This window comes from Zalophus californianus, chromosome 16, assembly GCF_009762305.2.
Source record: "Zalophus californianus isolate mZalCal1 chromosome 16, mZalCal1.pri.v2, whole genome shotgun sequence".
NCBI lineage: Eukaryota > Metazoa > Chordata > Mammalia > Carnivora > Otariidae > Zalophus > Zalophus californianus.
Genome location: NC_045610.1, coordinates 14,184,161 through 14,200,842, shown reverse-complemented (window position 1 = coordinate 14,200,842; position 16,682 = coordinate 14,184,161). Strand labels below are relative to the sequence as shown.

The window sequence follows — 16,682 nt, the reverse complement described above, 5'->3', positions numbered from 1 at the left end:
GGATATTGGTCTGTAGTTCCCTTTCCTTGTAGTTTCTTTGTATGGTTTTGATAATTGCTGGCCTTGTAGAATGAGTTGGGAAGTATTCCCTCCTCTTCTATATTCTGGAAGAGTTTATGAAGGATTGGTGGTAATTCTTACCAAAGTGCTTGATGGAATTTACCATGATGCCTTCTGATCCTGGACTTTTCTTTGTTGGGAGGTTTTTGATTATTGAATCACTCTTTTTACTTATCGCTTCACTCCTATGTTGCTTGGTATCTGTAGTCATTTGCATTTTGAATCCTGTCTTAGAGATTTAAATAGAATTCTGCCTAATTTTAAGATGTCCTCTAAGAGCCCAGCCATCTTCCCATTACTCCTGACGCTGTTCCATCTCTGCTCTGGCCAGGTTGGTCCCTTTCGCACACCACCTGCATTAAGTACAATTAATTCCACAGGTTAGTGAAATTCTCCGTGTGGTCCCTAGACCAGGAGTATCAGTACCACCTGGGAACTTGTTAGAAATGGAGATTCTCTGGCTAAGAATTAGAGACTCAGGGTGGGGGGTGGCTAGAAACCTGTTTTTCAACAAGCCGTCCAGGTGGTTTTGTTGAACCATCATTGCCATAGAGAATAAGGAGCTCTATAGGCTCCTGGCCCAAGTTGACATAGTTGAAGCAGTGCCTCCCGACGCCAGCAGCAGAGGGGCTGTGCCCAGTGTGAGTTGGTGGGATTGGTGTCCAAAGAAGGGAAAGAGGAGCAAGAAGATAAGATGGGAGAGGAGAGGAAGAAGCCTTGCTTGGAACCGTCCCTGTATCTGGATGCAACTTATTGGAGGCACCTGTTGGGGATAGGGTTGGCTGTCCAGGGTGAGGGGTGCAGTCTGTGGCCGAAGGTAACGCTTACTAGCAGCAACATTGGCCAGTGCAGCCCAGGCTCCCAGGCCTGAGACTCAGCCTCCACTGCCTGCTTCATTCTCAGCTTGCTTGGCAGAGAAATCAGTCATTCAGCAGAGGTTTCTTGAGCATCTACTATGTGCCAGGCAATTCTAGGCCCAAAGACATAGCAGTGAACAAAATAGTGTGCCGGTGAGGACCTTTTGTTCTAGTTAACTACTCTTTGTCTTCTTGTGGGGAGCAGCCCCAATGTTTTCGGCAGGCCTCAGCAGCTAGGCTGGTGGCCCGCTGGCCCCCTCATCCTGCCCGCACCATGGATAGGGACCTCCCAGCCAGCAGCGGAGTTAGGATGGTGTGGCTTGTGCTGTGGTTAGACAGCCATGGGACACATCGGTCTGGCTCCCAGTGAGGTGTGTGCTCTGGGTTCCTAGCTCTCCCAGCTTTCCCAAAAATCTCTTCACAGAACTGTCCCGGAATCCTTTTCTTTTGCAATGTCTTCCTTGCCTGTGGGGAAAAGAAGCTTGGTCTGGTTTCCTCCTCACCCGGCACTGCCCAGCCCACATGGCCATCCCATTTTCCTGGGGCCTGTGCAGAGGGGAGAATACCTTGTCCTCCATCCTTTTCTTATTTTAATGTTTCTGGTGGCTGTTGACACGCCTTTGCCCCTTTGTGTTCTAGATTCAGACAGGCAGGGGTAAGGAGAGAGTTGCTACTGTGCAGGAGCGTGTTCTGGGTTGGGTGCTGTGCCAGGCTGTGCAGACTGGCTCACGTTACGCCACCACAGCTCCACTCCAAGGCGCAGATGCTCAGACAACACCGTCCTGTGCTGGGAGCCGTGGGGGTGGGCATCTCCTGGGCAGGGGGGATAGAAAGGCTGTTCACATGTAAACACACCCCATCTCCAGGAGGGGAGGAGAGGAGCTTCAGAGCTGATGGGCAGCAGGTGGGTGGCAGTGGGTGTCCCTCTCCAAATAGGGTAAGGGAAGAGGAGGAGAGGGAGAGGGAACTTGCTAGTGGGGGGGTCTCCCAAGCTGAGATGGAACAAGAAGGAAAAAGTAGGTGAGGTGGCCGCTTGTCTGCAGGGAAAGGCCACATCCAGGCACAGAGCTGCTGAGGGACAGAGGGAGGTGGGCCACAGGGTGGTGGGATGGGAGGCGGTGGCCCTGCTCCCCTCACATATACCATGTTACTTTCTGGCTGTTATTTCATCGCTGGGCAGGGGGCCGGCCCTGGAGTGAACAAGGAGGCCATCGGGAGGATTTCTTGAGACTGGCCCTGCGGGTCGTGTGCACTTCTGCTTCTGCTGCCTTGGCCCTCCGGTGTTCTGCCCCCAAGGACTCGAGTTGCCCTTAGCGGGAGGTGGAGAGGGTGGCGTGGGACCCCAGCACAACCCTGGGGCCCAGCCTGTGATTTCCTTGGCCGGGCGCTGGCTGTTGGTGATTATGTCACGGCCAGCTTGACTGGCCGCTGAGGTGGAGCCCGAGGGGAAACGGGCCGGCCGGGGCTCTGGTCTGGGTGGCAACGGTTGTCGCTAATAATACAGGGGACAGCTGAGCGGACACTGCGATAGACGAGGAGGCTGAGTTACCTTTCTCTGTGAAAATCCAGGGCCTGGCTTCCTGACAGAGGGGGGATCCCCTTCCTGAGGGTGCCCCGGATAGGACTTCATTCTGGCTTGAAGGGCCTATGGGACAGTGCTGGTGAGTCAGCGAGCATTTCCTGAGTGCCTTCTGTGTGCCCGTGGCTATGTGACGCAACCTCGGGGGTGTGGACGAGGGTCTGCCTGAGGGGCCGGAGAGCTGCCGTTCCAGGCCCGCCTGAGTCACCCTGCTTCTGGGCGGAAAGAGAGACGTGCTCTTTGCCAAGGCCGGAACTGTCCCATTGGAAAGTTCAGTGAGTCACCAAGAAGTGGGGCCAGCACATCCGAGGTCAAGTTGCCACTGTTCTGTGCTCCTGGGCGCTGTCCACCCAGGAGGCATCCGCCCAGTGCATTACTCAGGCCTGAGGCCGGATCTCAGCCCTTTCAGCCCCCAACCTGTGCCAGCCCCAGCACCCTCACGTAGGAAACACAAACCCGTTTCTAACAGTAATCTAAACACACTGCCTCTGGGAAGACAGTGTCAAGAACAGGACAAGAAAAGCTGTCTTCTAAATCAGGAACTATCCTAAAGCTTCCAGACCATCTCCCAACAGGACAAAGTTCACTTGCAGAATGAGCTTTCTAATAGTAAAAAGCAACTACCAGAAGGCACTGCATGCTTGCTGTGGACCAGGCCCTGGCCAGGTACTTCTTGAATCCACGTTCTCACTTCCTCCTCATGTGAGCCCTGAAAGGCAGGGCTGATTCTGCCTTCAGGTGAGGGAGTGAAGAGAGCTTGACTAATGTGTCTCATGTCACACAGCGGGGCAGTAGCGGGCTGGCCACTTCCCAGACCTGGCTTTGACCACTGGATTCTGTTGCCTCCTGCATCCTTCAACTGGACACAAACGTCTGTAGCTCTCTGTGGCCTTATAGATTAAGCCTGGGTTCCTGGCATGTGGAGTCTCTCAGGCCTAGACCCCAGCCCCCCTTTCCAGTCTGATCTTCAGGATGTTGACCCAGAGGCCTGTCTGCCAGGTTGATCCACTCACTCACTCTTCATTGAGCACACATCATGCTTCTCCATCTTTCCACCTTTGTCCGCACAGTAACCATTGCCTGTAAGGCCTCTTCCTCCCCCCCTATCGAAGTGGTTTCTGTTTATCCTTTAAGGTTTAGTGGGATCCTACTTCTTGCAAGAAGCCTTCCTTGGTGTGGTGGTGTTAAAATGTGTCCACACATTTTTTGATACTTCTCTCCTCAAGAGGTGGAACCTGATTCCCCTCCCCTCATGTGTGGGCTGGTTCATTAGAAGCTGACATCCGCTTCTAATGAAGAGGACAAAGGGGAAATGATGGTGTGCAATTTCACAGACAAAGTCATAAAATGTACTATAGCTTTGTCTCTTGGCTCACTCACTCTGGGTGGGTTAGCTGCAGTATACTGACGACATTCGAGCAGCCTATGGAGAGGTCCATGTGCTGAGGAACGGGGCCTTGTGAGTGTACCACGTCGGAAGCAGATGCCCCAGTCCCAATCAGGTCTTTGGACGATGCAGCCCCTGCTCCTATCCTTACAGCAACCGCCTGAGAAGCTCTGAGCTAGAACCATACAACTAAGCCATTTCTGACTTCCTGAACCAAAGGAATTTCGAGCCACCAAGTTTTGGAGTGATTTGTTACACAGCAATAGAGAACTAACGCACTTGACCTTCAAGCCAGAAGTGCTTCTTGCCTCCTCTGAACACTGGCACTGGTGAGCTGTAACATAGGCCTGGGCAGCTTTGTCTCTTAAATAAGATCAAGGACCCTGGAAATTGGGGCCTTGCTTAGAACTTTCAGTGTCTAGCCCATGCCTTGTAGGTGCTTAATCATTTGGGGTTAACATTAAGGCGTACAAGGGCATTGTCTAAGAGCACACAGATTTTTTTTTTTCCACACAGAAGATTTTTTGATTGTCAGTCGGCATGGATAACAGAGAGTAAGCTGGATATGGGGGTGATTCAGGAGGGCCTCAGACTGGAATCCACAGAGCCAAGGTTAGACCCGGAAATGAACTGGCCTGAATCCAGGGGCTTTCGTGGGCACCAAAGTCAGCGTACTTGTATCCCTGGACATCCTGTGATGAAGATGGGGGAAGGGCCTGGGGAAGGGCCTGGAGCAGGGGTTGAGAGAAGCAAAGAAAGCAATGTCACAGCTTACACGAATGTGTTGAAGTCTTTTTTTTTATTTTTAAGATTTTATTTATTTATTTATTTAAGATTTTATTTATTTCTTTGACAGAGAGAGACACAGTGAGAGAGGGAACACAAGCAGGGGGAGTGGGAGAGGGAGAAGCAGGCTTCCTGCCGAGCAGGGAGCCCGATGCGGGGCTCGATCCCAGGACCCTGGGACCATGACCCGAGCCGAAGGCGGGCGCTTAACTGACTGAGCCACCCAGGCGCCCCTATGTGTTCAAGTCTTAAAAACTATTGCTGGGTAACCAATTACTCCAAAAATAATTTATCGTCGTTACAGAAAATAAATAAAATACTGAAAGGCAAAAAGGAAAAAAAATTATCCTTAACCTGTAACTTATTTTGGCATTTATCCTTCAAGTTATTTTTTTTTTTTTCTGGATGAGTGATGTGTGTATTCACATGCAGACCTATATATATCTGTATGTATACATACATATATATGTATATATATATATTCTGTATCTGTATATCAATATCTATAAATATCACGTAGGAGATACACACAGAAACACGATTTTTATATTTAATTGAAAAAAATGGGATCACCTAAGCTCCATTTTTCTCACAGTGCATTGTGAATCTTTGTTTTGCATAATTAGCATAGATCTCCTCTCATAGTATTTTATTGTAGGGGCATAATCTCATGCATTATTTACTCTTTCTCTCACTGGTGGGTACTTTGGCTGTTTCGACTTTTTTTTCCTTTGAGATTTTATTTATTTGAGGGGGGTGGAGAGAGAGAGAGAACATGTGTGCGTGTGCCCACGAGCTGGCGGGGGGCGGCAGAGGGAGAGAGAGAAGCAGATTCCTTGCTGAGCAGGGAGCCCTGAGATCATGACCTGAGTGGAAGGCGGACTCTTAATTGAGCCCCCCAGGCCCCCCTGGCTGTTTCTACTTTTCTTCCTGTAAACAATGTTGCAACAAATATCATTGTATAGGTGCCCAAATATTGCATTAGGGTAAATTTCTTAGAGTGGGTTTATTGGACCAAAATATCGGAACTTTTTTTTTTGGAAATATTTTATTGACTTATTTGTCAGAGAGAGAGAGCACAAGCAGGGGGAGCGGTAGAGGGAGAGGGAGAAACAGGCTCCCTGCTCAGCAGGGAGCCCGATGTGGGGCTCCATCCCAAGGACCCCGGGATCAGGACCTGAGCTGAAAACATGCTTAATGGACTGAGCCACCCAGGCGTCCCATATGTGAACATTTTTAAAGCTGTGGACACAGAGCACCAGATTGCCTTCAGAAAGATTGTACCAGGTTCACACTTACCTCCAGTCCCTGTATCCTTAATGCGGTATCCTCGCCAACCTCAGGTTTTCTTTTTAATCTTGGCCAATCTGACAGGTGAAAGATGTTAGCTTATTATCTTAATTTCTTTAATAGCTAGGGAGGCTGGGCATGTGCCATGTCTTTTCTGTTCATTTTATTTTTCTCCTTTAGCAAATTGTTCACATCTTTTGCACATTTTACTGTTTCCCTTACAAAATGTATTTATTTGAAATTTAATTATGCAAGTCATGTAGGTCTGTGTGGTTGTGAGGCAGGCCGTATGTAAAGCATAACCCCCCTTGACTTCTCCCACTCCCCCTTCTCAATATAATTGCTTTTTCACAGTGAGGCATATTCCTTCATATTATTTTCTAGGTATTTATATACGTATAGGCAACCTTTGGTTTTGTTTTTATAAAAAATGGGATCATATTCTATGTGTTCTCCGATTTGCTCTCCCCCACCCCAATGTATCTTGGAGAGTGTCTCATGTAAGCAGTAACTCTGTTGCTTTCTTTTGAATGGCTGCATAGTTTATTTGAAACAGCTTTGTAGAGATATAATTTATGTAGCAAGGTCACCAATTCAAAGTGTATAATTCAATGGTTTTTCATATATTCACAGAATTGTGCAACTATCACAATTGAATTTAGAACATTTTCATCACCTCAAAAGGAAACCCTGGTACACCTGAAACTAATATAACATTGTATGTTAACTGTACTGGTATTAAAATGAAAAAAAAAAAAAAGAACAAGAAACCCTGTACCCTTTAGCCATCATCCTCCAAATCTCCCATTCCCTTTAGCCCTAGGCAACCACAGATTTACTTTCCGTCTCTATACATTTGCCTTTTCTGGACATTTCACATAGATGGAATCATAATACATGGTCTTTTGTGTTCTGGCTTCTTGCACTTGGCGTAATGTTTTCAAGGTTTATCCATGTTGTATGTAGCATGAATATATACATTGTTCTTTTTTATGGCTGAATACTGTTCCACTGTGTGGATATGCCATAATTTGTTTGTTCATGAGTTGATGGACGTTTAGGTTTTTTCTACTTTTTGGATGTTATGAATATTACTGCTGTGAACGTTGGTGTGTGATTTTTTTCTTTTTCTTTTTGTGGACGTATGTTTTCACTTCTCTTGGGTTACATACCTTGGAGTGGAATTGCTGGGTCAAATGGTATCTCTATGGTAAACTTTTGGAGGAACTGCCAAACTTATTTCCACAGTAGGTGCACCATTTTGCATTCTCATTAGCGGTGTGTGAGGGCTCAGATTTCTCCACATTCTCACCAGCACTGGCTCTTATTTCTGTTTGGTTATAGTTATTCTTGTGGGTGGAAAGTGTTTCTCAGTGTGGTTTTGATTGACATTTCCCAGTGACTAATGATATTGAGCATCTTTGCATGTGCTTATATATTTATACATATTCTTTGGAAAAATGTCTATTCAAATCCTTTGGTCATTTTTAAATTATCTTTTTATTGGGGCATCTGGGTGGCTTAGTTGGTAATCCTCCAGTTCTTGGTTTTGGCTCAGGTCTTGATCTTGGGGTCCTGGGATCCAGCCCCGTGTTGGGCTCTCTCCTCAGCATGGAGTCTGCTTCTCTCTCTCTCCCTCTACCCCTAGCCGCACTCATGTACATGTTCACTCTCTAAAATAAAAAATCTTTAAAAAATTATCTTTTTATTGTTGAGTTGTAAGAATTCTTTATTCTAGTTACAAGTCCCTTATCAGATACAGGATTTGCAAATATTTCTCCTATTCTGTGAGGTTGTCTTTTTGCTTACTTGATAGTATCCATCGAAGCACAAAAGTTTTTAATTTTGTTGAAGTCTAATTTATTGGGTTTTTGTTGTTGTTGCTTATGCTTTGGGTGTCCTATATAAGAATCCATTGCCAAATACAATGTCACAAAGACTTACCCCTATGTTTTCTTCCCCCCCCTTTTTTTTTAAAGATTTTTATTTATTTATTTGACAGCGAGAGAGGGAACACAAGCAAGGGGAGTGGGAGAGGGAGAAGCAGGCTTCCCGCTGAGCAGGGAGCCCGATGCGGGGCTCAATCCCAGGACCCTGGAATCATGACCCAGGCCAAAGGCAGACGCTTAACGACCAAGCCACCCAGGCGCCCTGCTCCTATGTTTTCTTCTAAGAATTTTGTAATTTTAGCTCTTACACTTAGGTTGTTGATTAATTTTCAGTTAATTTTCGTATATTGTGTGGCAAAAGGCTCCAACCTCATTTTTTGGCATGTGGACATCCAGTTTTCCCAGCACAATTTGTTGAAAAAACCCCATTGAATTTTTATTCCATTGATCTGTAGGTCTATCTTTCTGTCAGGGCCACATTATCTTGATTAAAACCTTTTTGCTTTGTAGTAAGTTTTGAAATTGGAAAGCGTGAGTCCTCCAACTTTGTTCTTTGGTTATTCTGGGCCCCTTGAGTTTCCATGTCAGTTTTAGGATCACCTTTTAATTTCTACAAAGGACTCAGCTAGGATTTTGATAGAGATGGCATTGAATCTGGAGATCAGTTTCGGGGGGTGCAGTTATCTTAATCATACTGACCTTCTAATTGTGATCATGGGATTTATTTCCATTTATTTAGAGCTTTTAAAATTTCTTTCATCATTGTTTTGTGCTTTTCAGAGTATAAGTTTTTAATTTCTTTTGTTAAATTTCTAAGTACTTTATTCTCTTTGATGATGGTATTGTAACTGGAATTGTTTTCTTAATTTTATTTTAATTGTCCATAGATAATATATAGCAATACAATTTATTTTTGTATATTGATCTTGTGTCTTGCCTCCTTATTGAACCCATTTATATTAGTTTTAATAGTTTTTTTTTTTGTGAATTCCTTAGTATTTTCTTTTTTAAAAAAATAAATAATTAATTTAGAGAGTGCCAGGGGTGGGAGGGGCAGAGGTGGGGGTCGAAAATCTCAAACAGACTCTGCACTGAGTGTGGAGCCCCATGTAGAGCTTGATCTCCTGACCCTGAGATCACGACCTGAGCCAAAATCAAGTGTCACCGAGCCAACCAGGCACCCCCTTAGTATTTTCTATATACAAGATCATGTCATCTGTGAATAGGGATAGTTTCACTTCTTACTTTCCAGTTTGGATGTCTATTATATAGTTTTTCTTTTTCTTTTTCTTTTGCCTGTTCTGGCTAGAACATCCAGCACAGTGATAAATAGAAATGATGACAGTGGTTAGTTTTATTCCTTATTTTATGGACAAAGTATCTGGTTTTCCATTAATAAGAATATTATTACCTGTGGTTTTTTTGTAGCTGCCCTTTATCATGTTGAGGAACTTCCCTTCTATCTAGTTTATTGTTTTTTTTTTTTTCTTTCTAATTTTTAATCAAGAAAGTGTTTGGAATTTTGTCAAATGCTTTCTTTATATCTGTCGAATTGATAGTACGGTTTTTGTTTTTATTCTGTTCCTCTGGTGTATTATAGGCATTGATTTTTGAATAAACCAACTTTACTGTAATCCCACCAGGTCATGATGTATAATTCTTTTTTTTTTATGTTGTTGGATTTGGCTTGCTAGTGTTTTTGAGAATTTTTGTATCTATATTCATAAGCTATATTGGTCTGTAGTTGTGATGTCTTTGGTTTTGTTGTTGGGGTATTACTAGCCTCGTAGAATAAGTTGAGAAGTGTCCCCTCTCCTATTTTAAGAGTTTCTGAGGAATTCGTATTAATTCTTCTTTAATGGCAGAATTCACAGCTGAAGCCATCTGGACCTGGGCTTTTCCTTGTGTAGCTTCTTGATTACTAATTCAGTTTTTTTACTTCTTATAGATCTTTTTAGATTTTCCATTTCTTAGAGTCAGTTTTGGTCATTTGTGTATTGCTAGAAATTGTCCATTTCATCCAAGCTCTTTAATTTATTGGCACTCAGTTGTTCATACTATTGGAACGTAGCTCATTGTAACCCAGCAGTGCTGCAGGGAACATCCATCCTTGTGCTCACACGGAAGTGTTTATAGCACGGATCCCTGAAAGAGGAATCACTGGGTCAGACGTCTGCACGTGTAATTGTTGATTGTTTCTGCCCTTTTGTCCTCTTCCTGCTCATCTTTCTAGCCTTATTGATTTGTGTAAATTCTTTCTGTCTAGGAATCTTGGTCTCCTGGAGAATGGAGTTGGTGAGGGTGCACAGAGCCAGTGGGAAGGATAGGTTCGGGAGCTGTGTGTTTCACGGCTGCTTCTGGGCAAGGGTGCTCGATGTGGGTGCCTGAAGCTCGTCCTCCACGCTGTAGGTTCACATGGGGGGTTTCCAGACCTTGGGGCCTGAACCGCTGGGGGTCAGAGACTGTTACCTCTGACGGGCCAGCTGTGGCCTGGGGGGAGCTCATTTTAAGCCCGGTGACTCCACAAAGGTCCTTCCCATGATGGTTCTCTCTGGGAACTCTGCGGGCAGGGGACTCCAGGTAACTGGCCCATTGCTGCCTGCAGAGGGAGGGAGGCATGCTCTTGCTACGCAGGAAGAAGTGACAAGGACCTCCTTGTTTTTCATCATCACAGCTTTCTTTCTTTCCTATTCATCCAGAGACTGTGTTCTGGGTGCTCATTAACCCATGGCTTGCCAGGGCCCAGATGTGGGCAGTGACGTGAGGACAAGAAAGTGTAGCTATTTTTATGGATGGGGACGTGGGGAAAGTGCTCAGAGATCTCTGTGCGTGTTTTGTTAGGGTAGAGCCTCTAGCCCCTCACCCCTCTCTTCTACTTCCTTTTTCTGCTTTTTGCCTTTACAAGGCGGGCACCAGAGCAGGTTAAACGTTTGGACTTACATAGTTCGAGATTTTTAGAATCATCTCTCCAGGTCCCTGGAGACTCCAGTTCAGTGGTTCCCAGGCTTTGCTCACAAGCTCTTAGGGCCCCAAAGAGATTTTGGGGGCAGGGGACCAGGGCAGGCACATTAGGAGCTCAAGCCCCCAGGGGGGCTCTGCTTTCACTGGCTTTATATGTTGGAGTTCTAAATGAGATGGCAGACCCGAAGGCCGTGTTGCCACAAAAGGTGGAAGACTATTTGTGTTGGGCACCCTGGCCCCACTGTTGGGCTGAGAACATCCCAAACAGGACTCCTCCTGGAGGCTGAATCCCGGGGCTGACAGGTGTCTTAGGGAACTTGGCTTTTCCCTGGGGCCTCACAGGCTCCTCTCCCTTGATGGAGACTGAGTGCCTGCTCTCCCTGGGGACGTTTGCCAGCCTGGACACGTGTCATTTTTTCTTTTGTTGTAGGGGGTGTTCTGGCCCTCCAGCCCTGCAAAGGCAAAATCAAATGACCTTCTCTCTTGATCCAAATGACTCTTGTCTCCAGGGAAGCCCTGGGCTAGGCTTACAGACAGTTGGTGAGGAGACTTTCTCAGCAGACCTCCTGGCTGACGCATTCTCTTTGTGTCTTTCAGTCGGCGGAGTTCTTCGAGATGCTGGAGAAAATGCAGGTGAGCATCCCCAAACAGCTTCGGTGGGGAGGCCGAGCCCTGGGTGGGGGGCATGCTGCAGTGACTGTGGGGGCAACACCACCAGGCAGAACTTGGGAGCCTTGGAGGGAGGGACAGAGAAGAGAGAACTCCCAGTCTGCTGGCTGGGACTACCTTGGGTTGTTTTTGTGGTGAGTGGCACCGAGGATTCTGGGAAAGCTCCTGCCTGACGAAGGGAAGTAGATAGAAAGCAGAAGCCCTCCAGCAGAGCAGATGCGGATACCATAACCCCACAGATGTGGAGAGGGCTTGAAAGGGTCCATTGTTCCTGGAATGGGTGGGAAAGAAAGTCTGAAAAAGGAAGCCCTTTCGTAGGGGAGGTCATCTTGTGTCTGGGAGGCAGAGCTGAGGGGGAGAGACCCACTGGGGTTCAAAGCCGCACCTAACACTCATTAGCACAAGTTTCTTCCCTTTTCTGAGCCTCTGGCACCTGTTTTTTTGGTCTATTCACAGCACCATTTTCACCTTCCTCCGACACCAAATGTATGGCGGTTTCTCCCCCACCAAGCAATTCTGTGACACCAGCCGGGTGTCCTACACCTACATTCTGACCCTGTCTGCCCAGAGAGCATATCCGATCCCACAGCGCAAGGGCTCTGCCTCACAAGACCGCCTCCCCCCAACTTCGCATGCCATCATCACCAGCAGGCCGTAGATTTGAGGTTCCCTTGGCCCCCTGCTCAGGTTCGATTAATTTGCTAGCATGGCTCACAGAACCCAGAACCACTTACTTCCTGGATTATCAGTTTATTATAAAGGGATATAATTCAGGAACAGCCAGATGGAAGAGTTGTAGGGGGCCAGGTGCTGTGGGGATGGCCTCGGATGTATCACTCTCCCTGCACTGCCATGTGCTCATCAACTGGAAGCTCCCTGAGCCCATCATTTGGTTTTTTATGGAGGCTTCACCAAGTCGGCAGGATCGATTCACCCTGCAGCCCCTCTCCCCTCCTGGGAGGTTGGAGGGCTGGGACTGAGCGTTCCAGCCCTCTAATAGTTCCCCTGGCGTCCAGCTCCGTCTTTAGGGGTGTCCCCAAAGACACCTTGTTCACAAACTTATGAATAACCTTAGGGCTTTCACCTTTATAGCTCTGGAGCTGTCAGAACTAAGGACAAAAGATGAAGTATTGTAACAAAAGATGCTCCCAAGTGTTCCCATTGCTCTCATCACTTAGGAAATTCAACAGGTTTTAGGAGTTCTGTGTCAGGAATGGGGTGAAGACCAAAATATTTATTATTACAAATCATGCCACAGCCCCTATAAATAATAATTAAAATACCCGCATACACAGTTGGGATGAAATGAGATGGTATATGTAAATACTTGCTAGGCACTGCAGAAAAATCAGTGTTCAGAATGGATTTGGGAGCCTTTCTAATCACCCCTCACTGAGGGGCCAGGGCTCACAGGTAAGAACTGCTGCCCTGGGGAATATGGGAGGGGGGCGCCCAGAAGGCTTAACTGATGCAGGTGGGAAGGATGGGAATAAGATGTTGATAATAGCACATGTATTTTTTTTAAAGGTTTTATTTATTTAGAGAGCATGAGTAGAAGGAGAGGGAGGGGCAGAGGGAGAGGGAGAGAGAATATCCCCAAGCGGACTCTGCGCTAAGCAAGGAGCCCAATGAGGTGCTCAATCCCACGACCCTGAGATTATGACCTGAGCCAAAATCAAGAGTTGGACGCCTAACCGACTGAGCCACCCAGGCGCCCCTAGCCCATGTATTTTAAGCACTTTTCTCAGCTCAGACATTGACAAGTGTTAGCTCCTTTCTTCCTGGTAAAGCCCACAGGAAGCAGCTCTGTTATCATCACTGTCCCCTTTTCACAGGTGGGGAAACTGAGGCACAGAGGTCTTACTTAAAGCACTCAAGGTCTCGTGGGTAGTAAGCAGCTTCAGAGCCAGAGGCTTGGCCATTATGTTATGATGGTTTTTGCCCTAAGTAGATGCTACAGGCTCAAGGAAGGGGGATTCTGTGGTTAAGGTCTGGAAGCACTAGGGGAGAGGCAGACAGGGTGCCTCTGCAGTTCTGAGATGCAGGTGGAGCTGCTGAGGTTCTCGCAGGGAAGCCAGATCACCCTAACGGTGGGGGGAGGGGGCGCTGGAGGGGACAATACTGTTGGTGGTTGTGCCATTGTCACCAACAAGTTATTAAGATCCTCCTCTGTGCCCAGCACTGTGTGGACTGCAGACTAATTCTGTATACATTTAGGGACCTCAGTCAAGCTGTGGAAAGAGGATTGGCATGTACTTTGACAGCGAGTGGCGGGAGGTGGTGTGTAATTACGAGCTCAGCTGCCTGGATTAAAGTGGGGATTCTCACCCCGAGCCCATGGGGAAGCTGGCAGGGGATTTGCAGCTCACCCTACCTTCCCTTCATTTGTTTCCACAACCCACCGGTCCCTCGCACCCCCGCTGGAGACCCCTGCTTCCCTGACAAAGTGCTCCCTGAGCACATAATTCAGCCTCACTTGATTGGACTCCATTGTTTCTGTTACTAGATTGCGGGGCTTGACTTCTCAACCAGATTGGAACCCTCTTGAGGGCGGGGGTCTGGTTCCTATGCTCCCTCTGTATGTTCGTGGCAGCAGACATCCAAGGGTCTGCCTATTCCATCTCTGTTGAGGCTGCCAGGAGCTGAAATCAAACTTCCTGGGGTCTAGGTCCCTGCCTTGTGCCCCGCTGGACCCCGGCCTCTGAGAGGCCCAGTTTCCAACTCCTCTGTATGTACACAACTCACATATGGGGAAATACTGGTGGGAGTGAAGCAGGTGGCATGGTGTGGCCAGATCCTGTCCGTGGGTGTGGGTGCCACCTCTTCTCAGGCTGTGGCTGTGGAGACTGGGTCTCAGAGCCGTCAAGTGCCCAGGGTACTCTGTGAGTCGTGGGGGGCTGAAACTCATATCCGGGGCTCCCCCCTCCCAAGAGTGGAGGAATTGGAAGAAGGGCACAATCCCTATGAAGCAATATGGACTAGGTACACAAGATTTGGGTCCATTTGGTCCTGGGTCCATTTGGTCCTGGGTTCAAAGTCTTAACCCTGACACTGTCTAGCTGAGTGTCCTTGATCAAGTCTCTCTACCTCTCTGATCCTCTATTTCTTCATCATAGGGAAAAGGGGAGATAATGATAATGCCTATTGCAAAGGTAGACACAGAGCTGGGTGGTGGCTCTGTCAGAGAGGGAAGGGGAAGGGAGGAGGTTTGCTTTCCTGCCCAGGTGCTGTTCCCAGGTAGGGGTGACTCATGCAGGACAAACAAAACAAACTCCTGACATCACCCCCCTCCCCATCTGCCCAGTTTGCTTCCCTGGACAGGGTCTGCCGGGCCACCCAGGTGGTTTTCTCCCTGTGTGGGGAGAGGAGCACCTGTCCAGTGGGAGGGGTCCTCCCACGCTCTCCTGAGCAATACTGCAGGGTGACTCAACCCCGAGAAGTCTAGAGAAGCCGAAGTCTAAATCCGACTGAGCAGAAGCCCTGGGCTCAAGGGCCTGTGGGATATGATTGTGCACTTGCACAGCCCAGCTTCAAATCCAGGCCCTGCTACTCACTAGCTGTGCAACATCAGAAGCAGCCTGCTCCTTGTGCCTCAGTTTCCCCTTGGTATAAAGGTGCAGAGGGCTTCATAGGAGACAACAGTGGGAAGGTGCTGAGGAAGCTTAAATCCCCATGTTATGCCACTGCTATTCAACATAGTACTAGAAGTCCTAGCCACAGCAATCAGACAACGAAGAGAAATCAAAGGCATCCAGATCGGCAAAGAAGAAGTCAAACTCTCACTGTTTGCAGATGATGTGATACTTTATGTGGAAAACCCAAAACACTCCACCCCAAAACTGCTAGAACTCATACAGGAATTCAGTAAAGTGGCAGGATATAAAATCAATGCAGAGAAATTTGTGGCATTCCTATACACCAACAAGACAGAAGAAAGAGAAATTAAGGAGTCAGTCCCATTTACAATTGTACCCAAAAACATAAGATACCTAGGAATAAATCTAAGCAAAGAGGCAAAGGATCTGTACTCAAAAAACTATAAAATACTCATGAAAGAAATTGAGGAAGACACAAAGAAATGGAAAAAACGTTCCATGTTCCTGGGTTGGAAGAACAAATATTGTGAAGATGTCAATGCTACCTAGAGCAGTCTACACATTCAATGCAATCCCCATCAAAATACCATCCACTTTTTTCAAAGAAATGGAACAAATCATCCTAAAATTTGTATGGAACCAGAAGAGACCCCGAATAGCCAGATGAATGTTGAAAAAGAAAAGCAAAGCTGGCGGCATCACAATTCCGGACTTCCGGCTCTATTACAAAGCTGTCATCATCAAGACAGTATGGTAGTGGCACAAAAACAGACACATAGATCAACGGAACAGAATCGAGAGCCCAGAAATGGACCCTCAACTCTATGGTCAACTCATCTTTGACAAAGCAGGAAAGAATGTCCAGTGGAAAAAAGACAGTCTCTTCAACAAATGGTGTTGGGAAACTTGGACAGCCACATGCAGAAGAATGAAACTGGACTCTTTCCTTACACCACACACAAAAATAGACCCAAAATGGTTGAAAGACCTCAATGTGAGACAGGAGTCCATCAAAATCCTAAAGGAGAACACAGGCAGCAATCTCTTCGACCTCAGCCGCAGAAACTTCTTCCTAGAAACATCGCCAAAGGCAAGGGAAGCCAGGGCAAAAATGAACTATTGGGACTTCATCAAGATAAAAAGCTTTTGCACAGCCAAAGAAACAGTCCACAAAACCAAAAGACAACCGACAGAATGGGAGAAAATATTTGCAAATGACATATCAGATAAAGGGCTAGTATCCAAAATCTATAAAGAACTTATCAAACTCAACACCCAAAAAACAAATAATCCAATCAAGAAATGAGCAGAAGACATGAACAGACATTTTTCAAAGAAGACATCCAAATGGCCAACAGACACATGAAAAGGTGCTCAACATTGCTCGGCATCAGGGAAATCCAAATCAAAACCTCCATGAGATACCACCTCACACCAGTCAGAATGGCTAAAATTAACAAGTCAGGAAACGACAGATGTTGGCGGGGTTGTGGAGAAAGGGGAACCCTCCTACCCTGTTGGTGGGAATGCAAGCTGGTGCAACCACTCTGGAAAACAGTATGGAGGTTCCTCAAACAGTTGAAAACAGAGCTACCATACGATCCAGCA

At 46.8% G+C, this 16,682-nt stretch overlaps 1 protein-coding gene across 6 annotated transcripts in view; it reads left to right on the top strand.

Annotated features, from left to right (window-relative positions):
- The window catches only part of RAP1GAP2 (RAP1 GTPase activating protein 2), a 245,405-nt gene that overhangs the window by 155,681 nt on the left and 73,042 nt on the right, over nt 1-16,682 (top strand). For all 6 annotated transcript variants that reach the window (XM_027625987.2, XM_027625990.2, XM_027625988.2 and 3 more), the window contains one exon: nt 11,407-11,442. In XM_027625987.2, coding sequence (XP_027481788.1) covers nt 11,407-11,442 — 36 coding nt within the window. The remainder of the gene's footprint in view (nt 1-11,406; nt 11,443-16,682) is intronic.